Genomic DNA, 25431 nt, shown 5'->3' with positions numbered 1-25431 from the left:
AGGAAAGGTCACTTTCTTTTTAGAACAGTTTTACAACATGGGTCTCCTTCTTGGATTATTACACTTAAATACTTCAGCATTGCGGGGACGGTTCACAGTACACCGATCTTTCGGCCAACACACATGAAAAATATCATAAGCTACACAAGCAAACATTTCCAACTGACCAATTTACTTTTTAACAGTCGTTTTGAATAGTGGTAGTTTGCCACCGTACAGCTACTTCAAAAGGCCCCAAAACGAGATTTCTTCGTGAAGTGAAAGATAAACCAACCGTAGATATTAGAAAAGAGACATCTGGCAGTGTTAAACAGGCCCTTTTTATTTCACAAGACTTTTCCAAATATGGCAGTGCAGCATCGGCCCCTTTTGGCCCTTTGCATGTCAATACAGGCTGAACACAGGGCACCAGTCAGCATTTCCTCAGGAAGTCTCTCCCCCTCCAAAAGGCTTCTATGCCTAACGTTTAGCACAGTGAGGTTAGATTGTAGTGCCAGGGCCTGCAGACCTAATGGCAGTCTTGAGGAAGGATTCAGGAGACAGGATGAAGTGAAAAATAGCACTGAAGGTTAACAGTGCCTAAAGTGGGGAAGAAGTGAAAGAAAACAAAGAAAACGAAGGATCTGTTTTGCAGACTGATCTCAAAGGGCTTCTGAAACTGGCTAGCAAAGGTTGGACCCAAGTAAACATTGTCATCACATTCATTCACATATCAGAGCATCCTGAGGGAGAGAGGACGTAGTGCAGGACTACGGAGGCATGAACAGTAGCTCTCCAATTAAGGCAAAGCAAATGCTTAAAGCTTCTCACATTAGGGAGCTGTGGCTTGGGCTGGAGTCTGGGAAAAGATATATAGAACATCTATGCCCCAGACAGAAGTTAAAAACAATGTGTCACATTGCACATCAGCACAGTTTTGGGCGAAACAATGGACCCCAACGCGATTTTGAGGAAAATAAACTGGTTTTTAGTTGACCTGCAATGCAAAAATGTATTTAAAAACCACTCTGTAGGCAATCTTAAAAACAATGGGACAATTTCTATTCCAAACTTGTCAAACTACACGAACTGTGAACCACCACAAACTGATCATTTAAAAAACTCTGAGGAATTACTACCAGCAGTTCACCTTTTTGTTGCCCACGTGTCCCAGACGTGGAGCTGGCAAAAAAGCAAGCCCCACTCTCCAATTTGCTAAGGTATACCGTGAACAACAAAAAAAGAACATCTGTCCTGTCCTACTATTGAACGCAGGGATGTCAAACTAGAGTCCTGAGGGCTGCAATCATAACAGGTTTTTGCAATATTAGCATGAAATAAATTTATATACAAGGAATTAAGACTATAATTATTTACATGATGCATGGTAACCCTGAAAATCTGGTATAACCGTGGCCTCTGGGAACTGCGTTTCAACACCTCTCATCTAGTGCATGGTTGTAAAATATATTTTTTTTAAAAGAAGCACAGATTTCTGGCTATGTCCATGACATCACTCCATTCTTACACTCAAAAGGTCGTGGTAAATTTCTGCAAGTTTGAGAAACAGTAGACTATTAACAGCCAGACAGCAACCCTAGTGGAGATCATGCTTTGGTTATTTTAGATATATATATATATAGATAGATATATTTGTTTTTCACTTTTGAGGTCTCTGGGTGAAGGAAAACCTTTCATACACCAAATGGGCGATAAAGACTTGCAACAATTCAAGACCCACTGCAGTGCATTGATACTACAGTTCATTCTAAATCACTAATATATACAAATATAAACAGTGTTATCATTTAAACGATTTTTCTAACAATCATCTACTCTTTCACAGAGGGGCTTTGATTCTCTGTAACAGTGAAGTGGAAAAGGGTCTAATTAAAATAATATAAATTAAAAGTGCTTCTCTTCCACTTTGAAAAACAAGGAAATGCTAAACCTACAACAAAATGCCAACGCTCATCATAATACCCCCTTAAGTTTCTCTCCCTAATACATAAACTAAACGCAATGCTTTTCATGCTGCTCTGCAGAAAGGAGTAGAGGTTTACATGAATGCAGTAAAGTTTGAATTCTTGACTCTCCCTGTCACTTCCAACCCAGTTCCTGGAACTCTCAGTCTAGGATGTTAAATGATGGCTGGTGTACCTTGGTCAAGTTATACATAGGAGCAGGGCGCTCAAGTTTACCCATAATTAGGTCATCTAGTCGAGGTTTCAAATTTGCATTCTAGGACTTGCAGCCCTGTTTTATCACACTATATACTCAGGACTAGAAGCCCCCAAACGCAAAACGACAAAATTGGCTCACAAGGACCTAGAAAACTTAAGAGCTCTGCAACATTAGGTAACAAGTCCTGGAAGTCTTGAACAAGGATCCAAGAGCAGCTTCAGCGCCCCATCTGCTCATAAAAAGATTTTCTCCACAAATGTATCCCCACAACTTGTTTAATGCCTCCTGTGCGCAAAAGCCATTTAGTGTACTGCTTCTCTACCCCCAACTGCAAATTCTGGGCTTTAGTTCCCCTGGAGATGAGATTAGTGGGAGCCAACATATAGGGGAAGGGGCAGGATAACAAACTGGGCCCTCCCTAGCCTGCTAACTCCAGTGCTTACATTTTAATGAGCAAACCAATGTCGAGAAAATATGTGAGGAAAAAATGTCGAGGAAATGTGTGCAAGCAGGTTCTCCTTCAAGCCTGTGCAAGAGCCACCATTCAAAGGTCAGCTGTCCCAGGTCGTAAGGCAGGGAGATCAAGAGGGTCAAATGGTTAAACAAATAAACATTTGTGGTTGAAAACAACAAGTCATATTGTGGCCACTAAACTCTGCCAACCTATTACTGTAGGAGCAGAATATTCAAATTTCACCTCGCCTAGAGATAAAACATGCTAGTGCAGCTTTGTGTCAGTGTGCCTCAGGCAAAGCACTGGTACATGGTGCAGGAAGGAGGCTATAAAACTAGCCACCCTTCTTGACACCATTCAGAAGGACAAGGAAAAGGGGGCAGCAGAACACACACCATGCGTGCATTCATACAAACATGAATGAAGAGGGTCAGTATTACAGACACTCCAAAGGACCTGATCCCCAAGCAGCGCCAACGTCTCTACACTTTATATAAAAGAGGTCAGCATTATTTTCCATGGTCTTTCTCTTGATATCACCATTCTTCTTGTCCATACGATCAGGATGCTTATGGAAACAAGCAACTCCAAACTGCTATTTGTGTTTTTAAAGGGACATGAGAGTTGGCATCATTTAACTGGAGCCAGTGTTAAGCCATGGGTTCATTTGTTTTATATAACTTTGATTTTTTGTGAAGTGCTGCACATCACAGACCGTCAGTTTGTGATAGTACTTCATGGCTGTCACCTTTTGAGACTCATTGCTGCAGGTTCTCAAACCAGAGTGCAACTTCATCTCATTCAGTCCAGCCGGAGTACCACCAAGCAAATAAATTACTTAAACAGAGGCTGGAAGGAGTGAGGTACAATAATGCCCAAAAGATGAAGACCTGTCTGCTTTTCTCCATTGCGTCTTTAACGCCTCCTCTCATTCTGCAAGCACAATGTCGTAGGAAGGAGGAAGTCTGCCAGGGACAGACTAGCAGAGTTTAACATTCAGCCACACCAGAGGCAAAGAGCGGAGAAAGAGTCTGAAAGACATCTTGTCCTGGTGTAAGAAAGCATGTAAGGCTAAGAGCAGAAGAGCGCATTCCCAAGCCCTCCCGGCAGCAGTATCCACATGTTCTCTCTCTTGTCTCCAACTTTCCACAGATTCAACATTCAAGGAAACTACAGAACTTTCCTTATAAATGAGCACTTTAATCATTTACGCAACGTCCTCACGCCAGACACATTCGGCCCTGACCGCCTTCACACAGATCTAAGACGACCTGGAAGCCAATTAAAATATACTCCTGCATTCTCCATGGCCCAAGTGACCTCTAGTAACTTGTCCTTCATATGCAGGGAATGTCTGTCCACACACCAGAGACTCGTTCTAAGAACTGATAGCTGCAATTTCGGACCCTAACCTTTAGGATGTAAACTCTAGAAGCCTTCCTAAGTAGTCCCATGCTTCTAGGATCCCTGTTATGGAGGATATGTGGAAGACAAGGCCATAGTCCACGTACCTGTATTAAATGCTATTTGGTGCTCATCACTCACCCCATTGGTAGGCCGTGCTTACCTGGGTTATAGAGCTCTTTTACATCATTTTTCACTCAGGACAGTTCTGTTTAGGAAATAGTAGCATCACTTACATTTCAAAGAAGGCTCTGTCATACTCAGAACAAAAAGAAACAGTGTTTATCCACCTAAATGCTACGTAGGCCTCTATAACATTAGTGAGGGGCTTTGCAGTGGACAACATGTCTACTCCAAGATTAGAATTAGAGTTACCCTCTACTGAACAATCAAAGCCAAAATGAGGTCCAACATATATGGCTTTGAAAGACAGCTCTGGCTTTCAAGTGGTTGATATAGCCTAGTTCCTTACAACTAGTATTAAAGGTAACAGTGCCTCTCAATACTGCTTAATGCCACTAACAGTGGAACTTGTGTCTCCATGCCACATGTTGGGGTACTAGTGTCTCTACGGCCTACTTATCAGGGGTAGTGAGTATATGCCCTGCTTTATACTAGTACACAGGGTAATGATACATTGTTTTGCTATCAGGAGAATGGTCCTCTTTTATTTGCCCCCTTATATGTCTCCACCCTGCCTTAAGTGTTTCACAGCACAGAAACTATGGGGTACTTATAATACCATACCTTCCCATATGAACCTTTCCATGCACATTGCCACAGAATCTCCTGATGAGCAAACAAAGATAAGCAACTCACCTTACATCCTATAATCCTGCCTCATCATCTACAGATATTCAGAAAATCTCTCATGGTGTACAGCCAAATAACTAAAATCTCCCTCCCTGCTGCTCGTCTCATTTTAGGTATTCCTACACCACTGACCACCCTGGTCCTTCAGTCTTACTCAAGTTCTCTAACCCCATATCACTAACTTCGCCACACATGGCGATAACATGAAATGCTTTAGTGCCACATAACTAACTATTCCAGATCTGCAGACCACTTCAAGTGCTCTAATCTCACACCATTAACTCTTCAGAGCTGAAGACCACATAAAGTGCTTTCTACCTACACCACTAATGGCTCCACAGAGGGTCACTCACAGCAGCATATGAAAGAGCAATGGAAAGATGTCCTGTGGCAGTCAAGGGTAGGCCCTCGAACGGAAGAACTCAAATCTGGAAGATCCGAAATGGACTGTCCTATAGTCACACAATCTCTTCGCTGAGAGAAGGAAGATCATGCTCGGTCATGACTGGATACTGCTTAGGACTAAAAGTCTCTTTAATAGGCAGTTCTTTCCATTAAGTTAGGTTTAATACTCGTCGTGCTGCAGCTGGACATCAGGCCAAGGTGGCAATTCCTGAAGTGCCTATTGTCAATGTCACTACCAAGTGCTTGCTTGTTAGCAAGTGCTATCAAATCTTGGCCCATCCCATTAAGGAGGGTGGTAAAGCTCTCTACGCCCCCTTCGTGGGAGAGAGCGGAGGCGGAACGGAGAATGCACAAGATCTGGCCTGTATCCAGGTCTCACCTGCGACTGCTTGTCAAGCAATTGACCCTAAACAGTTCATGTGCAGAAAGCATGTGGAGAGCAGGTTATGCTGTGCGTGTTGCATTGTCCTCCCAGCAGCCATTACTCGTGCACATCCCAGATCTCAGAGAGCAAGGGGGGAAGCTTCTTGTCCTGGAGGCGCAATGCGAACACCTGCTCAGAGTGCACGCTGCTGAGAGTTCGTAGGCTGACCAGCTTCATAAGCATGCGTGGGAACATCAGGTGATCCTGAGGAGAGGAGAGATGACAAAGGTACAAATGTATTATGAATGCGCTTAAATGCTAGCAGAAAGGACAGCTTACACCACAGCTTCACAGCAGTCGAAGAAGCTAAACTGCACATATTCCCTGTTCAGGACCTTTCACCTTTCACACGATCAACCACTCATAGCAATATCACGCATCGTAGCAGGTTAGCATGTTTGTGCATTTCTCAGTGCTGAGAGAAGATGTTGCACCTCAGCTACAAAGTGGGGTGCATTGGCAGTGTTTTTTAGGGGCCACAGAGCATCAATAAAAGGAGGTGGCATGTGGCAAGCAAAAACATTCAGGTGTTTGGGCAAAACTTTACATATAGAAATAGCAAAAGAGGAAGGCTTTGCTAGCTTCGGGAGCACTAGCTGTGGTGTTTGATGTCTCAGTGCTGAAGGAAAATCTAGTTTTCGGTTTTCAAGCGTTTGGCATCATTCAGAATTAATTCCCTAGAATACAAAATGATGAAAAGCACTCACAGCCATACCAAAATATACTACAACCATGGTGTTAATCGAATTTCTAGCCCTGGTTTCCGAACATGCGTGAATTTGAATCTCCTCGAGTTAACAGACACAATGACAACAAAAACATGTCCTGCTCAAACCCATATATTCGTGTAACATAGGTACAGTCACCGCATTAATATTTATGTTGAATGCCCTAAAATCTGAACTTGAAGACAACATTTCGAAAGCCCTGATAAAGGGAAACATTTTTCGGCATTTGGTCTATTGAGAGGAATCCTCAAGTGCCTTTTTCACTTCGTTTGAAAGGAGAGATTTTGTCCCACTTTTTCATTCTCACAACAGCACTTTGTGCTCTGTTTCTTGTCACAAAGTGTGGCTTCAGTACTGGGAATCTGTTCAGTCTTTTCTCAAAACTAAATTCCGCAGGCAGGCCTGTTGTGTTAGGTGTTCTCAACCTCATGCACGTACATCTATCTGCCCTTGAATGCCAGGGGGGAATGGTCCAAATGAATCAGTGAAACAATTTCCTTTGCAACACTGTTTGCAAGGAGTTGTAGGACTTGGCCCATGAGGCAGAAGGTAGTAAAGCTTTAATATGAAGGCTCATGCTTCCAGGGTCTCTTCGTCCAAAATACATTGACAGGAGTTAAAATAGATCTTCCTCTAGGTATAAAGCTCATTGGCCCTCCAGGGACTATTCTAGTCCAAGATGCAGAGCATAGTATCAGAGGAGACTGTCCTGACGAGCCTACCCTGCTTAACACAAGGGAAATCCCAGAGGGGCTTTCACCATCCAGTTCTCTCAGGCGATTTCAGAGATAACCTCTTGAAATACACAGAAAAGGCTCAGACATCAGGATATCCTATTCATTTGTATCTTTATAGCAGCTGAAAGAGAAGTGCAAAGTTGATACGATTCCCCCTCCTACCAGGAGCTTATTCATGTATATAAGTAAACATGAATCTACTTCCTGTTTTCATAGAGGTGTGGTGCAGCGGCCAGACGGCTGTCTCCACAGCACAGGGCTAACTGTTCGATCCCCTACGCCGGCAGCAGTTCAGTTCAACATCATGTGACTCTGGGCAATAGCTCACAAAATCTCCGACAGCTCTCGGTGCCTGGATACCCTTAGGAGTGATACATTTGCGCTTTACAAATTTGGAATTATTATTATATATAACCCTTCGCTTTTTCAAAAATATTCCTTTCCGATTTGATTAGTAAAATTCAGGATCCATTTTCCAAAACCTTTTGAATTCATGGTATAGTAATAATGGCTACAAAGTATTCTTTTACAACAATTCACCTTCACAGTTCGAGACCAAGATTCATACAGTATAGCTTTTCACATACTCCATGTATTGTATTAAAATGGTTTACTTGTTTCATGATATCAAACAGTAGCTTGTAAATACAACAGATAAACCACAAAACACTGAGCATACATTCGATCACCAACCTAAAGGAAAGATGACTGCCATAAGGCAGCTGCTTTACTATCACATTATTAGTTTAATAAATACAATAGATAATAATAATGAGGGGAGGCAAGATGGCCGCTAGAGAGTTGTACTGAGCAGTCGCACATTTTCCCTCCCCTGCTCAATACTGAATTTGGGCTATAGGATGCTGTGTTAACCCCAATGGCCCTTGTGAGCTTGTGGCAAGGAGGACTCATAGGATATTGCCGGTTCAAGAGCCGACTACAGGAATCCAGGCAGACTTGGCTCTGGATAAGGAATAAACTACTCGGACTGCTGAGAGCGCTAAACCCAGAGGAGCCAGCAGCAATCAAGATGCCCCCACGCCCGTATCGGCAGGATAAGCCGAAAGAAGTGGTGGAAGTGGTGGGTAAAGGAATGGCTACGGGGGAGGCAAGTGCCGGTAAACCGCCTGGCGCAATTCGTAAGGTCCCTGCATTGCTGGTAAAAAGAAAGACAGAGCCCTGAGGAAAAGCAATCGTGCCTCACAAAACGGACACCGAAGACTATACAAAGCCGAGGAGTTCTAATGCAGCTGCTCTAACGCCGAAGGGAGGCGATCCGATTAAACCTAAAGACACAGGGAAAGATACCGCGATGCGGCAGCCTACCTTATCGGAGGTTTTTGCAGCGAAAGGTATGGGACAGCCTGATGATACACCGCAAACGCCAGATCCAGGAAAGAGCGTCCTCGAGGACGCTGGGGGAGTAGCAGACGCCGCGGTGAAGCCAGTTCCTAAGCAACAGTCTGAATGCAGCCTAGAGACAGAAGCAGCAGAGGCGAGCGCAGTAGCGGTGGCGGCGGTAGGAGCAGGCCTCTTGCCGGTGCAACTGACGCTAAGAACCGGCAAGGAGGGGCAGCCAGATACCGCTCTGAAAGACACCGATATGCTGGGGGCTCTGTTATTAATGCAGGCTGAAATAAATGCAGAAAGTGCCCAAAGACAGCCAATTAGTACCTGGGGCAGCAGAGAAAGCATGGCAGACAAGGGTATTAAGGAAAAGAGCAAGACTAAGCACTGCACGGAAAAGGGAGAGGGAGGCTCAATTGAAGGAGAGAGTTTTTTTTCACTGAATGAGGATTCAGAGTCAGTATTATCCTCGGCAGGCAGTCTAGAAGAAGAGGATGGTGAGGAGGTTACAAGCTCGGCCTCTGGGTCCAGCACCTCTGGTAAAGAGTCCACGCAAAGGAAAAGAACGTCAAAGACAAGGAGATGTATGCTCGGGTCTTCCTCTCAGCATGATAGGCGTCTACTATGGGATTACTCGGCTACCTCTCAGGTTTACCAGGATAATGGCAGTAATGAGGGCCCAGACTCTGTGCCTCTACCCCGACGTGATTCATTTGAAATACTTTACAGCACCCTCAAACAAATGCAAGCAGAGGCGAGAACTGAGAGTCGTAGAGCTAGGCAGGCCTCAAAATAGATCCAGGCCTCGCTGAGAAAAGTAAATAAACTATTCAAAGAAGTTGAGTGCAGAGTAACAGAAGTAGAGGAACGCACCGGCAAACTAGAGGACGACGTTGGAAAATGGCAGGAGTTCAAGACAGAGCATCAGAAATTGGCGGAGGATTTCAGCTGGAAGATGGAGGACTACGAAAACAGGCAGAGAAGGAACAATGTCAGACTTTTGGGTGTGGCAGAAGGGACAGAGGGGCAAGATACCAGACAGTTCGTAGTAAATCTGCTTAAGGGGGCCTTTCCAGAATCTCGGTGGCAGTGGGATAGAGAGGTACAGAGGGCGCACCGGTTCCCCTTCACTCTGAAGAAAGGTCGTGGTCAGGGTACGCTACCCAGGGCAATCCTTATCAAAGTAGGGAATTTTTTGCTAAGAGAGGAAATTATTGCCAATGCAAGGCCTGATAGGAGATGCACATTTGAAGGTACCACGTTTTTTGCTAGGCCTGACTTCTGTCACGTCACCATCGAGCGTAGATGGAAACTCAGACAGTTGATAGCATCTTTTCAGGCTTTAGGCTGTGAGACTTATCTCCTCTTTCCGACTAGGGTTAAAGCAGTAGTGAAAGGAAAAGTGTGGATGTTTTCCTCAGAAATCAAAGCCCAGCAATTTTTGGAAGATTTGAAGAAACAGAGGGGCGGATAAGGAGCTGAGGCTCAAGGGTGTGGACGACCTGTTGATTCAAAGAGCGTTATTTACCAGGGTATGAGAAATGGTGGACACACAGGGGGCACACACAACAATATGGGGGACAGCGGGGGGAGGGGGGGGGGGGGTAAGCGATGTGCACAACTCAAGGCGACCACACATAGGTAATGGAAATTACACATTGGAAATTACTTGTTTCACCCCTGAGGCGGAAGCCTGGGGCCCTCCATTCTATCCCTGTTGCCCACGGGCGCTTTACTAATTTGACTGCTGAATTTATTTTAAAACTGTGTATATATTTTAAATAGCTCATTTTTATGCGCTACCTTCACTGTTCCCTCTGTGCGAGATTCGCGTCGTTCCGAGGTCCCTCGCAGCCATTCTTCGACCGGTTCAGCTGATTAGGTGCTGGCGCCGGTAGGCTAGGAGGGGGGACGTCATCTTGGGGGGAGGAATAGGGTAGCGGTCCAGTAGTCGGACGCTTCCCGCCCGCCCAGATTACTTAAGAAGCACTTTGTCTTGCCGGCTCCAAGAAATTACTTGTTTCACCCCTGAGGTGGAAGCCGGGGGCCCTCCATTCTATCCCTGTTGCCCACGGGCGCTTTATTAATTTGACTGCTGAATTTATTTTAAAACTGTGTATATATTTTAAATAGCTCATTTTTAGGCGCTACCTTCACTGTTCCCTCGGTGTGAGATTCGCGTCGTTCCGAGGTCCCTCGCAGCCATTCTTCGACCGGTTCAGCTGATTAGGTGCTGACGCCGGTAGGCTAGGAGGGGGGACACCATCTTGGGGGGAGGAATAGGGTAGCGGTCCAGTAGTCGGACGCTTCACGCCCTCCTCAACACTGGATAAAAAGATGATATCCTCTCGTCCGCGCAGCGGGCGGGCGCGCCGGCGGCGCACCAAAGGCAAGCCCGTCTGCACCCGTCCGCGACGGGCCGGGACCAGGGGCCATGACCCCTGTCCAAACAAACATCATCTCCTATAGCTCCAGCACTTTACTACAAATGCGTGGCTCCATTAACGCACAATGTGTTACATCCTGGGACCCGATTGCAAAGCACTTTATTTGCCAATACTGTACTTATCAAAGCCGCCCCTCTAAACCTCCTCCATCATATCACATGCTCCTTGTGAACTGCAGATCGCTTCCGAAGCATGCATTGGAGATTTCTCTGCTGCTTTGCGATAATGGCCCTGACGCCCTTTTTCTTACAGAAACCTGGTTACACACTGACTCCGATCCTGATATCATTCAGGCACTTCCTGTAGGATACCAAATCCTTCGGGCCGACCGCACGTCTGGAAAGGGCGGCGGTATAGCTATCATTTATAAAAAACAATATTCCTGCCGCAGATTTCCCACTAATTTGTTTGACTGCGAATGCCTCACATTTGCGCTGGACTTCTCCCCCACATGTACCTTTTCAGGGACTCTCGTTTACCGGCCCCCTGGTACCTCTAGCAACTTCATTAACAACGTGGCACCTGCAATAGCCAGCGGAGTCTGCAACCTGCCGAACTATACCTTGTTAGGTGATCTTAATGTCCATCTAGATGACCCTCAGGACTTAGCAGCTACTGAACTATCCCACAGTCTTGAGGCATTAGAACTCACCCAGCGAGTGTTGGGATCTACTCACCTCAAGGGACACCTCTTGGACCCAATTTTTAGCAACTGTACTCACTTCACAGTCAGTCCTCCTATTCCCCACTCCCTGATCCCTTTTTCCTGGTCACCATCAGGGTCACGCCCCATATTACCCCTTGTACCTAGGAGAGATCGCAACTGGGCAAAACTTAGTACTAATCAGTGGGTATCCACTTTGGAAGCCTCTATACCTGAAAGCAACCCTGACCCGGTTGCCAGTAATGACAACTTTAATAAGTGGATCACTAACTTCCTAGATCACATCATTCCAATTAAAGACATTAAATCTAAACAGAGGCCAAAAAGTGCACCATGGTACTCTCAGGATCTACGTGATCTAAAGAAACAATGTAAACAACTGGAAAGGAAATGGCGCATTGATTATTCTCAAACTAGTAAAGATGAATACCGAATGACCATAAGACACTACAAAAACAGCATTAAAAACGGGCAAGCCATTTTTAAAAAAAACAAAATAAATGAGGCAGCATCCAAACCGAGGGAGATATACCAAATAGCCAAAAGCCTGCTCAAACTTCCAGACAATCTGCCAGACCCTAGGAATGCACAGACCCGCTGCAACGTACAGGCGGAATATTTTTATAACAAAATTGCCATGATCTACTCCTCTTTTCTGCAAACCCCTTATCTCCAATCAGATAAAAAGGAATTAAGTCTATCTTCTACTACCACATTGGACAGCTTCCCTCCACTGGAACCAACCACCCTGGAAACATTTATGATCCAGGTCAAATCTCGATCTCCTAGTGATCCAGCTCCAGCACACTCACTCAGAACAATTACCCCCGTCATTTTGCCCCCTATCCTAAACTTGATTAACAACTCTTTATCCTTAGGCATTGTACCACCTAAATGGAAGCAGGCGACAGTTAGGGCCCTTCTTAAAAAAGCTAATCTCGATCAAGAAAATCCAGCGAACTATCGTCCGATTTCCCTATTGCCATGGATAAGCAAAATTGCGGAAAAATGCGTAAACCACTCCCTCACAAATTTCCTGGAAACGAACAATTTACTGGATGCATCACAGACTGGATTCCGTCCCATGCACGGAACAGAATCTGCGCTCCTTGCTGTGATGGAGAGAGCCAGAATGATTATGGATCAGGGTGGCACTGCGGCCATTATTTTATTGGACCTCAGTGCCGCTTTTGACACCGTAAACCACAACATTTTATTGCACAGAATCCTAGAACTAGGAATCACCTCCAAAGCAGCAGCCTGGCTCCAGTCATTTCTCTTAGATCGCTCGTTCCGAGTCTGTGAGGGAACTGTCACCTCATCCAGCAAACCACTCAGCTGTGGGGTTCCTCAGGGCCCCTCCCTGAGCCCCACACTGTTCAATATATATATGCGCCCCCTTGCTGAGATAGTTCGCTCTTTTGGCGTACAAATTGTGTCCTACGCTGATGATACTCAGCTGGTGGTAACTCTGAATCATCCCTCCTCTCAACCAAGTGATTTAAGGGGATGTATGAAGGCAATATGTGTTTGGATGACCCAGTCTTATCTCAAATTAAACGGAGATAAGACAGAGCTAATGGTACTGGGTAACCCCCTATAGAAACCCATTGACTCCATGTGGCCACCAGCTCTAGGCCCTGCACCTCCAGCTAAAAATACCATCAAGAGCCTAGGAATCTGGCTGGATAGTACACTGACTTTCGGCTACCAGGCAACAAAATTATCTGCCACCTGCATGGGCATCCTGAGACTTATTCGGAAGATCCTTCTGCACTTACCGTTCAAAGCCAGACAGATCATGGTGCAGGGCCTAATCCTTTCCCGGCTTGATTTCGGGAACGCCCTCTACCTAGGAGCCCCTTAACTAACCCTAAAAAAGCTCCAGTTAATTCAAAATTGTGCGGCCCGAACTCTGCTGCGCATCCCCCGCCGCCAATCTGTGAAATTTGAACTTAAACATCTCCACTGGTTACCAGTGAGGGAAAGAATCAACTTCAAAAGCATGTGTATTGCCCACCGTGCCTACTGGAAGAAAGGAGCAAGTTTGAACCACACTCTGATCACCCCCATCTTCCTAACAGACAGCTTAGATCAGCCCATACTTTCCAAGCCACCATTCCCAGGATCAGAAGAGAGAGGAGCGGAGGCAGGATGTTTTCAGTAAATGCGGCAAAATTCTGGAACTCTCTCCCAATCTCCCTCCGATCAGAACCCAGCCATCTGCTGTTCCGGAAAAAATTAAAAACCCTTCTTTTTAGCAGATAACCCAGACCCCGCCACAGACACCTATGAAACAGTATTTTTTTTTTTTTTAAGCGCTAGGACGCCTGCGGGTAGCTATCGCGCTATACAAATACTAATCCAATCCAATCCAATCCAATAGGTCTCACAACCTATTTGCCTGTAAGAGGGTGTGGGGGGGAGGAGGAGGGGAGCTAGGAGGGGGGAGGGGGAGGTTTAGGAGGGGGAGAGGGAGGAAACGGTACACAAGGATATGGTGTTTGGGTGAAGGAACAGCACACTAGGGTAAAGGGTAAGACACAAGGTTCAATCAAATTGGCAGTATTATTAGTGGTCGGATGCAATATGTATTTACATGACATGTAGAATAGCCTCGATAAATGTTTGTGGGCTCAATGAGATAAATAAAAGACTCAAGAGTGGCGGCACTTCTTAAAACATTACATCTGGATTTGGTTTGCTTACAGGAAACACACATAGAAGGTAACAAATCATACTTGATGGAGCAGATGGGGTTTGAAGTGCTAGCAAAATCTAACCTGGGAACTAAAACCAGAGGGGCGGCAGTACTCGGGAGGCAGAGGGATGCACTGGTAAGAAGGAAAAAAGAAGCTCAATGGGGGAGATGGGTCTTGTTGGAAATAATGTTTAAAGGGGAGATTATTATTCTAGCCTCAATTTATGGTTCCACAGACGACGACCCGGATGTTTTTCAGTATTTAGATGCAGAATTAGCACAATGGCCGGAACCAATCATTTGTTGCGGTGATTTTAACTTGCACGATCCCGATAGCTCTTTCTTGTACTCAGGGAGATTGTATATAGGGAGGAAAAAAAACTTATAAAGCCCTTTTAAATATGGCAACACATAATTCTCTGGAAGATCCTTGGGTTAAGTGGCATCCGAACTTAGATGGAAGCACCTTCTTTTCAGCCCCCCACATCAGGTGCTGGTTAGACTCGATTATTTTTTAATCTCAAGAAGTTTGCTTAATAGGTCAAGAATCGAAAAGCAGCCACGCATTATTTCGGACCACAGTCCATTAATATTGACCTTAAAAATGGGACAGGCTCAGAGGGGAGGTGAGGCCCCCAGAACTCTTAGTGGAGGACAAGTCAGGGTTGGAAGCGGTATTTCAGTTAGAAGAACTGGTCACGGCTCTGGGCAGCCTACTGTCAGGGAAGGCAGCTGGGCCGGATCAGATCCCAGTGGAGTTCTTCAAGGTATTTCAATCAGTACTGATAGAGGATATGTTCAATATTATGTTGCTGGCACAAAAGGGGGATTCAATTCCGGAGTCCTGGGGAGGGGCAGATATAATTGTAATACCAAAGAAAGGCAAACCTTTAACGGTCCCGGGCTCATACCGTCTAATCACGCTGATGAATGCTGATGTAAAGGTATACTCGAAAATGCTGGCTAAAAGATTATCACGGGTGATTGAGTCCCTGGTCAGCCCCTCCCAACATGGATTTATTCCAGGCAAAGGGATGACACAGCATATCAGGCAAGTGATTACGATGTTTGACGCAGCAGGTACCCTGGGAGACCCTATGGCAGCACTGTTTCTTGATGCAGAGAAAGCATTTGATAGGGTCTCCTGGGGTTACCTATGGTCGGTTATGAGATGGAATGGCATAGGAGAGGGCTTTATAAAGGCCATACAGACCCTATATAAAAACCCGACAGCTAAGCTCAGGGTAAACAGGGGATTCTCGGCAGTGGTTAACATCTACAGAGGGACCAGGCAGAGGTGTCCATCATCTCCCCTGCTATTTGCGTTATATCTTGACCCGTATCTACACCGACTAGAAGGAAATCCGGAGATTCCAGCTATGAATATAAACGGCTGTATGATAAAAACACTAGCATACGCTGACGATGTGGCCATTTTGACACCTAACCCCACTGTCGCGATCAGGGCGGTGGAAGCAGAGGCTGAATCTTTTGGACAGATTGCAGGGTATAGTCTGAATAAGTCGAAGACGCAAATAGTGGAAAATGCCTACTCCATCTGTAACGACCCTAGAGTTGTGGAGTCGGCAATATACTTGGGAATTGAGGTATCAGCAAGGTTAGACATGGTGGTAGAAAACAACATGAGCCCTTTGATATCACGGGTAAAGGCAGATTTGGAGAGGATGAGTAAGTTACATTTGTCACTGGTGGGTTCCACTAATGTTATTAAAATGGTCATCCTCCCCAAGTTTCTCTATTTATTTAGGGCCATTCCCCTGTTTTTTGAAGCCAGCTGGTTTAATGCATTAGAGGCAATGTGCAATAGATTTATCTGGGCACAGGGTAAGACTCGCAGGGCTTACAGGTTTATCTCGCTTCCACGAGAGAGGGGTGGATGGGGAGCCCCAGATTTTAGACTCCAGTACAAGGCAGCTGCTCTGCAATATATGCAGGGGCTGATAGGAGGGGCCAACCTTGATCAAAGGGTTAGCAATTTTTCTACAGAGATCTATGTGGGGTGGAGGTCGGCAACTGCTTTTTAAACTGCATTGATTTTGGGTACTTCAAGAGAACAAGGTTTAAGACAATTGAGGCTGCTGTAAAAGTTTGGAAGGCTTTCTTAAAAAAGTCTAGAATGGGGAGATATAACAGATATGTTGGGCTGTATAATAATAGATCATTTCCTGTTGCAATATTTGCAGATCAAACAATGTCTGAATGGGCTGCAAGGGGATTCAACAAATTGGCGACCTGCTCAACCTTGAGGGAATTCTACAGTTTGAAGACATAAGACAGGCATATGGTATTGATAACAGAGGTTTCTTTAAGTATCTCCAGATTAGGAGTTTTTTTTAAATAATAGAGTGGGGGGGACCAGTGGGTTTTGGTAAGAATGAGATTTTGGAGAAAATAAGGCTTGTGGGGGACCGCACAATCCGATCTTTTTAGGCTAGTCTGGTAAAGGAAAAAAACTGATGACTTGGAAAAACCCAGTAACAAATGGGTAGAGAAATTGGGTGGGGAAAGTGCGAGGTTTCAAGAATCACTGGATTTAGGGCGTACAATACTGTGTTCATCCCCCTTGCAATCCCAGCATTATAAAACATTATATTCGCTGTATTTCACCCCTGCCAGGATAGCAAAGTGGGGTGGCACTGAATGGATTAACTGTCCCCGCTGTAACTTTTTTGAGGCTGACAATGTCCATATATTTGCTACCTGCCCTCAACTGCACACACTGGTTAGAGACATAGAGGTTTTTTTTATGAGGTCACTTGGGTTCCAAATAACACTCACTCCATCTTGCATTCTGCTAGGGGTAGGCCTGGACGAGACTGGGGCGCACCGGGAATTTTTGTTTGTTGCCATGGCAGTGTACAGATTAACCATAGCTAGGGCGTGGTTAGATAAGAACCCACCGGTAATGCAAGTTTGGTTGGCTAACCTGCTGGCTGCATATAATATGGAGAAGAATATTTATGCTAGAAAAGGTAGGAGAGGAAGGATCTTAGGTCTGAGAATCTGGGAGCCCATAAAGAGATGGAAGGAGGGTCTTGGGATACATCATAATTGAGGAAAGGAACTGATGAATTCAGGTCTTCAATGGAATGATAATTGAGGATGCGGGATTATTTATAAATATGTATTGCATATGTATGTATAAAGTGATATTAAGCAAAGTAATGTGAAAATGAAAATGTAAATTGTATAATGTACATAGTGTGCGAATAATGGGAAAAAAAAGATAATAATAAAAAAAAAAGATAATAATAATGAGTGCCCCCAGTATTTTATTTCAAACAATATTATTTCATTCAATATAACACATTCAAGACGAAATCCTAATACTTGTGAAAACTGAGTGAAATAAAAAGTTAAACATGGACTAGACTAGAAGTACAGTATTTAGTATTACTTTCATCAAATTAAGAGTATACCCCAAGACTCTGTTGCCTTTGTGTTGCTTGAGGTCTTTTCTTGATGTTCCAGGGTAGTAAGAGATTACTTGGCATTAACTGCAACAATTAATAGAATTCATTGGTGTCCTGGTTCCATAATAAACTCCAAATGGACGTCCCTTTTCCTGCTTGATTCAGGCAGCAGGTTCAATCAGACACATGCTCACTCCTAAAGGCAATGTGAGGCTAGAGACATAGCTCACAAACCGATAACACTAAATAAATCGAAGGTCAGGGCGGCTTTTAACTTTATAAAAAAAGGATTATCTCTTGTAATGTACAGAATACTTTACCTACTGTTATACTTGGCATCTTTTGGTGTGTTTCCCCTGAGTTTTTGCTTTCTGACCTCTCGGTTTTGACTCTGTTTTTGCTGGCGTACTGCTGACAAGTGGTAAAGTGCAAGTGCTCCTGTGGTAAAATGTGTTATGGGTTGGTGTTTTCATAATTGGCCTGTTTGATTTATGTGTCAGTCCCTAGTAAAGTGCACTGCGTGTGCCAGAGCCTGTAAATCAAACACTGTTAGTGGGCTGCAGCACTGGATTGTGCCACCCACACAAACAGCCCGTAAAATGTAACTCTGGCCTACCATTGCAGAGCCTGTGTGCAGTCTGGGACTGCCATGTCGACTTGGCAAGTGCACACACTTGCCAGTCCCTAACCTTCCCTTTTCTTACATGTCAGTCACCCCTAAGGTAGGCCCAAGGTACCCCTGTGGACAGGGTGCAGTGTATGTGAAAGGTAGGACATGCCCTGGTGTGTGTGGCATGTCCTGGTAGTGAATTACAGCCCATTTTGTTTTTCAATATTGCAAGGCTACCTGTTACCCATATGACAGAATGGGAAGTTTATTTATAACATCTTATAAACATAACGGGCCCTGGGAACTAGGTAGGAAAACCATGTTTAGTACGCCTGGACTCCGAATCTAAAGATGCATTTTTTAGTAAAGGTGATTTTTACATTCTGTGTTTGAAAACGAATAGTTTCTTACCTGTCGTGTAGTTTTGCAGCTTGAAGATCTTTCTGGATTCACTATGCTGTGCATATTCCGCAATCTGGTGGTTGGGTCCGGAATCGTAGTCTTTTTTTCTCTCTTTTTTTTTTTTTCGTAGCCCAGGTGGGCGTCGACGTCCCACCATTTGGTGTACCTTCGGTGACGTCGGCATGCTTCCGGCGGAAGCTCCCACCCTTGGGCGCCATCTTCGGATTCCTTTTTTCTGTCTTCTTCTCTTGTGTTTTTGGTGAAACCATGGCTATGTTTGTTAATCCTCTTTTTTTTTTTTTACGTAATTCTTAACGTATCCTGTAAGCTTCCTTAATCTCTATGTGCTTCCACCTCCTTCTCCAGCCTCATCTTTCTGGCGGAAGCGGGTGGGGTCGCTAGTGAATCCAGAAAGATCTTCAAGCTGCAAAACTACACCGACAGCTAAGAAACTATTCGTTTTGCAGCGTGAATCTTTCTGGATTCACTATGCTGTGCATAGATTTTGTAGCGGTTTTCGTTACTTTTGTGGCGGTTGGGTGGAAGATGAGCGTTGGTTGTTGAATATATGTTGAAGCACCTTTTGTCCTACTTGTGCTTCTTTGTTCATTTGTACATCCACGCAATAGTGCTTAGTGAACGTGTGCACTGAAGCCCATGTTGCCGCCAGGCATATGTCTTGAATTGGTGTGTTGGCCAGAAAGGCAATTGTTGCTCCTTTCTTCCTGGTCGAGTGGGCCTGTGCCCCTCCAGTTAGCTCCTGGCCCGCTTGCTTGTGGCAGAATTGTATGGTCTGTGCGATCCATCGAGCTATGGTGTTTTTAGTCACTGGTTTACCCATGTAACTGTTTGCGAAGGATACGAAGAACTGTTTTGTCTTCCTGTGTCCCTTCGTCCTTTCAATGTAGTGCATCACCGCCCTTCTTGCGTCTAGAGTGTGGAGCGCCCTCTCAGCGCTTGTCGTGGGGTTTTGGAAGAAGCTAGGAATCTGAATACTCTGATTCATGTGGAACCTTGACACCACCTTCGGCATGAAGTGCGGGTCTGTTCTCATCACAACCCTGTCACTGTATCTGGATGTAGGGTTCCTGTAGTGTTAGTGCCTGCAGTTCGCTCACCCTTCGTAGCGAGGTGATTGCTACCAGAAAGGCCGCTTTCATTGTCAGCATTTGCAGTGATGCTTTGTGGATGGGTTCGAAAGGTGCTTTCATGAGCTCTGTCAGTACCACGTTCAGGTTCCAAGCCGGTGGCGGCATTCTTTTTGGTGGCGCTCTTCTTTTAGCCCCTTCCAGGAACCTTTTTACGACTTGAGATGTAAAGAAGCTTCTCCCTGTTTCTCCTCTTGTGTATGCCACAATCGCTGCCAGGTGTACCCTCAGTGAGGATGAGCTTAGCTTAGCTTTTATTAGGTGCGTGAGGTACCTTAGCACCGTAGATTCCCTGGTCAATTGTCTATGGAGTTTCTTCTTGCAGCACCATTGAGTGAATCTTTTCCATTTTTCCCCATAGCACTTGCGTGTGCTGGGCCTTCTTGCCTCTCGCAGCACCCGCAGGGTGCTCTCTGGAAGTTTTAGATGTGCGAACTCTAAGTCCTCAGGAGCCAGGCTGAGAGGTTGAGGCTCTCCGGCTCTGGGTGTAGAACTTCTCCGTTTTCCATGGAGAGCAGGTCTCTTCTTTTCGAGAACTTGTGGGGGGGCCCCTGTGCCATCTCTATTATCTGTGAGTACCAGGTCTGCCTGGCCCATTCCGGTGCCACCAGGATGAGCGTCATGTTGCTCGTCCTGCATTTGTTGAGAACCCTGGGGATCATTGGTATCGGGGGGGAAAGCGTAGGCAAATGTTTTTGACCAGCTTATCCATAGGGCATTCCCCTGTGATAGTGCCTCTGGTTGCCTGGATGCAAAGTATTGGCATTTTGCATTCCGGCGTGTTGCAAACAGATCTATTGTTGGAGTGCCCCACCTCCTGAATAGTCTCTCTGTTTCCTGTATATTGAGTTCCCACTCGTGGGATGCTGAAGTTTGCCTGCTGAGCCAATCCACTTCTACATTGTCCTTCCCTGGCAGGTGTAAGGCTAGCAGGTCTATTTTGAGTGGTATTGCCCATCTCCAGATTTCCTGTGCCAGGCTTGACAGAGGGAATGATTGAGTTCCCCCCTGTTTGTTGATGTAAAACATCGTTGTGGTGTTGTCTGTCTGTATCAGCACCTTCTGGTTGTACAGGTGTTTCTGAAAGGCCTTGAGGGCAAACAACACGGTTTTCAGTTCCAGGTAATTGATGTGTCTGACCGCATCTGTAGGGCTCCACAGACCCCTCACTCTGAGCCTGTTCATGTGTGCGCCCCATCCCTTCTGGGATGCGTCTGTGTCTGTGATGGTCACTGTTGGGTCCGGTGGTGTTGGAGGTTTCCCTACTGTTATCCTTTCTCTGGTCCACCACTTTATTTCTTCCTGCACCCTGTGCGTTACAACCACTAGATCCTCCCAACTTCCTGTAGCTTGTGACCATTGCTGTTGCAGCCACTCTTGGAGTGGTCTCATCTGTAGGCGTACATTGGGAACAAGGTGTATGCATGACGCCATCATTCCCAAGATCTTGCTCACTGTCCTCACTGTCAGAGCTCGCCCCTTCTGGTAGTGACGTTTCTCCCTCAGTAGGCTGAGTGTTCTCTTTTCGCTGGGTAACACCCTGCATTGGACGGTGTCGATTTGAGCTCCCAGGAAGATCTTCACCTGCTCCGGTTCCATTGAGCATTTTCCCCAGTGTATGGAGAATCCCAGGCCTGCTAGCGTTCTTGTGACCTGCTCTGCGTGATCCTTGCATGTCCTGTAGCTTGCCTTTATGAGCCAGTCGTCGAGCTTGCCTTTATGAGCCAGTCGTCGAGGTAGGGGTACACGTGTATCCCCTTCCTTCGCAGATGTGCGGCCACTGCTGCGAGGCATTTGGTGAACACCCTTGGTGCGGACTTTAGACCGAATGCCAGGGTTGTGAATTGGTAGTGATCCTTGTTTACTGTGAATCTTAGCATGTGCTTGTGCTGCCTGTTCATGGGGATGTGCAGGTACGCATCTTTGAGGTCTATGGTGGACAAGAAGTCCCTGGCATTTATCTGTGGGATGACCTCTTGTAGGGCAGTCATCTTGAATTTTTGAGTCTTTACATATTTGTTTAGGAACCGTAGATCCAGGATGGGTCTTAGGCTTTCGTCCACTTTTGGCACCAGGAAGTAGCTTGAGTACACTCCCCTGTTCCGTTCTTTGAATGGGACCGGTTCGATGGCCTCTTTGAGGAGGAGTTCTTGAGCTTCCTCTTGGAGCAACTGTAGCTCTCTTCCCGAGTGCTCTCTTATCTTTGGCTTTCTGTTTGGTGGTCTCTTTTCCAACTCTATGCAGTATCCGAACTGCATGATGTTGAGTATCCACTTGTCTGTGGTTATTTTTCTCCACTCCTGGAGAAACAATCTTAGCCTGCCTCCTACTGGTGTTGCATGTTCCTTTGTGTCTTGTCCGTGTAGCCCTCTCCTCTTTGTTTTTCCGTGCTCCTCCCCCGGAGGGTTCGAGTGGGTGTGCACCTTTTCCCGTGTGCAGTCACTTAGAGGGGGGTTGTTCACCGCCTCTCCTTCTCTGGCCCGTCCGTTTCCTCTTGATCGAAAGGACTGGCCCCTGTTCTGATAGTTCCAGTTTTGCCTCTGCTGGCCAAGGTGACTTTGGTTGTCACTCTGTTGCCCCTGTTGGAACGCCTGGTGTGATTGTCCATGTTGGTTTCCACTCCTGCCGTTCGGCCTCGGTGTAGGAGTGCCCCTTCTCATCCCCCTGAATTGCAGGGCCCCCATGGACCTTGCCCTCTCGTTGTCCTTCTTCAGTTGGGTGAGCTTCTCATCAACTGAGGCTCCGGACAGTGTTTCACCATTGAAGGGTGTGTCCAGGATGTTGTTCTGAACCTCAGTTTTGAAGCCTGAGATCCTGAGCCAGGCTTGCCTTCTCTCTGTGATGCCTATAGCCATCAGTCTGCTGGATGTTTCAGCCCCATCCACAGCTGTCTTCAGGTATGAGTTAGCAATGCTTTTCCCCTCTTCCACAAGGCACGATGCCCTCTCATGGTATTGCCCCGGGAGGTGCTTGAGCAATTGGCCCATCTCATCCCAATGCTGGTATTGATGTGTATTCAGGAGGGTGTTGGAGTTAGCCATCCGCCAGTGCGTTGCGGCGTTTCGCTCTATTTTCCTGCCCGTTAGGTCCATCCTCCTGCTTTCCTTGTCAGGTGGAGGCTCAGATGTTGTTGGGACGTTGGCCCTTCTTCTGGCCGTTGCAGCGATTATTGAATCTGCTGTGACGGACCCCTTGATGTAAGCCGGGTCCTGGGAGGAGAATTTGTATTTCTTCTCAGTCCTCTGCGTTACTGATCTGCATGTAGCCGGCTCCCTGAAAGCTTCCTTCCCCTGGTCTGTGACACTTTTGAGCATGAGCAAGAATTGGCTTCTTGTCTGCGTGGGGAGCAATGTTTCCAGCAGGAAATCTGCTTTTGGCTTCTCCTCTTCCAGCTTAACCCCATAAGCTGCTGCTGCCTTCCTGACGACCTCATTGTATGCCCCAATGTCATCCGGCGGCGAAGGCCTCGAGGGGTATGTCTCCACAGCCTCTCCCGGTTTTCTGCATCGATGTCCTGCCATTCCTGGTCTTGGGCCATCGAGGATCCTGAGCCGTAGTTCGACTGCTGCTCCCCATAATCCCCTTCTGTGTAATAGAGGTCCTCTTCCTCTTCGTGCTCCGAGGGCTCCGGAGTTTTCGGCGGTTCTTCGACGTCGAACTCCTCGTGCTCCTGCACCTCAGCGACGGCCGTTGCTGGCTTCGAGGGGATCCTGTAACTTCTCATCTTTTCATCGAAGTCTTTCTTTCTCTGAAGGATGTTCTCCATTTCGGCCTCGAGCCTTCTTTTCTTTCTTTGCATCTCTGCGGCCTGCTCGTCGTCGAGCGTTTCGGCTGCTCTCTTCGACAGAGTCATGGACGTCGAAGCTTTCTTCGTCTCCTTTTCCTTCGAAGTCGAAGACCCTTTTTCGGGGGCTTGCTTCGACGACCTTTGCTTTTCGCTGGTCTTCGGCCTCCGGGAGTCCTTCTCGAAGGATCCGCTGGGCTCTTTTTCGGAGGATGCAGCTTCGGTCGTCGAAGTTTTCGGCGCCGGTGCTCCTTTCGAGGCTCTGGGCTCTGACTTTCGAGAGTCTGCCTCTGGCTTTCGAGGCCCTGTGGGCGTTTTCGGGGTTGTAGACTCTCCTACCTTGTCAGGTGTGTTCTTATCGGTCTCTGCGACCGTGAAGTCATCTGGACCCTCTGCGATGTTGTCCTCGTCGTCGGTGGAGAGGCCCAGTTCGTAAAGCGTCGGGGCCTGGCCCTTGCCCTGCATCGTGTGGTGAGCTGCCCTCTGTCTCTCTCGAACTGTCTTCGGCTTGAAGACGGAGCAGGCGTTGCAGTCTCTGCTTTCGTGGTCAATTGGCAGGCAGAGGTTGCAGACTGGGTGCTGGTCCTTCTGCGCGAACTTGTGGTGGCCGTTTTTGCAGAATTTAAAGGGTGTCTTGTACATCCCTGTGCTCAGGGGGTCCCCTGTGTGTGCATTCCTCCAAGGACGTCGAAGATCTCGATGTTCTTCCCTTTCTTCGTCGTCTCTTCTCTGATGGTCTTCTTCTCCCAATCTTCTCAGGTCTTTACCGTCGATGAGCTGTTATATTTCCTCCTTTTCTCCTCCAAAACTTCTGGAGCTTCACGCGACGATCCAGACCCAACGGCGGAAAAAAGAATCTGAAGATGGCGCCCAAGGGTGGGAGCTTCCGCCGGAAGCATGCCGACGTCACCGAAGGTAGGTATTTTCTTGCCTAACCATCCAGTGCCCCTCTGCTGGGTTTGTGGATTGACTGTCTGAGTTTTGGATGACAAGGGCTGGGGAGCAGGAGTGGCTCTGGATAGTCTAGGTTGGTCAGCAAAGGGCTGAATAGACGTTGGCTGCATTTAGAGTAGGGAAGAGTAGGGAAGAGATTTCTTTGCACCTGAATGGGCCTAGTCTGCCACTGACAATGCAGTCTCCACCTCCTGCCAGGAAGCCACACCAGGGAGGGCGAACTGGCTCTGGCCAGGTACAGACACTTGGAGAGTTGGAGAAGCTGTGAGGAGGAACTACCGTATAGCTGGGTGCGTTGCTGTGTTGGCCTGCAGTGGCTGCTTCTGTCTTGGGCAGTGAAAGGACTGGACTGAACTTTCTGCAATATACTTTTGTGAGTTTCTCCAAGGGCTTGAGGTAGAGCTTGCCCCTGTTTTAGAAGTTTCATGAACAGCAAAGACTACAAGCTCTTCTGCCCTCAGCACTGGAAACTGTGTGTTTTGTGCTGCAACAGAAGAAAAAGCAACCAGACGATGTCAACGACGCCCCTGCCGACTCCGTGTACTCGGGGCACCGCAGAAGCCACTGCTGCAATGCCGCACCGCGACCATGATCTCACCGACGCCGCCTGCAGATGCCACCACCGAGCTGCTACTCGCACCGCGACTTGTGGGCACCGCACCGCTTCGTGACGATGCCTTGGTATCCCCCAACAATGACGCTCCAAGCCGAAATCTATGCCGCTGCTTACTCCGTGGTTTGAGGGCACCGCTCGTAAAGTAACACGACGCGCCGCCCTCATCCCGCACCACGGCCTTGGCCTACAGACTCCA

General features: G+C 46.7%; 1 protein-coding gene across 2 annotated transcripts in view; it reads right to left on the bottom strand.

Annotated features, from left to right (window-relative positions):
- Positions 1–301: 301 nt before the first annotated feature.
- LOC144770570 (oxysterols receptor LXR-beta-like) overlaps positions 302–25431 on the bottom strand; it is a 261625-nt gene continuing 236495 nt past the window's right edge. For both annotated transcript variants that reach the window (XM_078655205.1, XM_078655206.1), the window contains exon 10: positions 302–5867. In XM_078655205.1, coding sequence (XP_078511331.1) covers positions 5721–5867 — 147 coding nt within the window. In that variant the 3' untranslated portion in view covers positions 302–5720. The remainder of the gene's footprint in view (positions 5868–25431) is intronic.

The sequence above is a fragment of the Lissotriton helveticus genome, chromosome 7, assembly GCF_964261635.1.
Source record: "Lissotriton helveticus chromosome 7, aLisHel1.1, whole genome shotgun sequence".
Classification (NCBI taxonomy): domain Eukaryota; kingdom Metazoa; phylum Chordata; class Amphibia; order Caudata; family Salamandridae; genus Lissotriton; species Lissotriton helveticus.
This window is presented reverse-complemented; position numbering and strand designations above follow the sequence as displayed.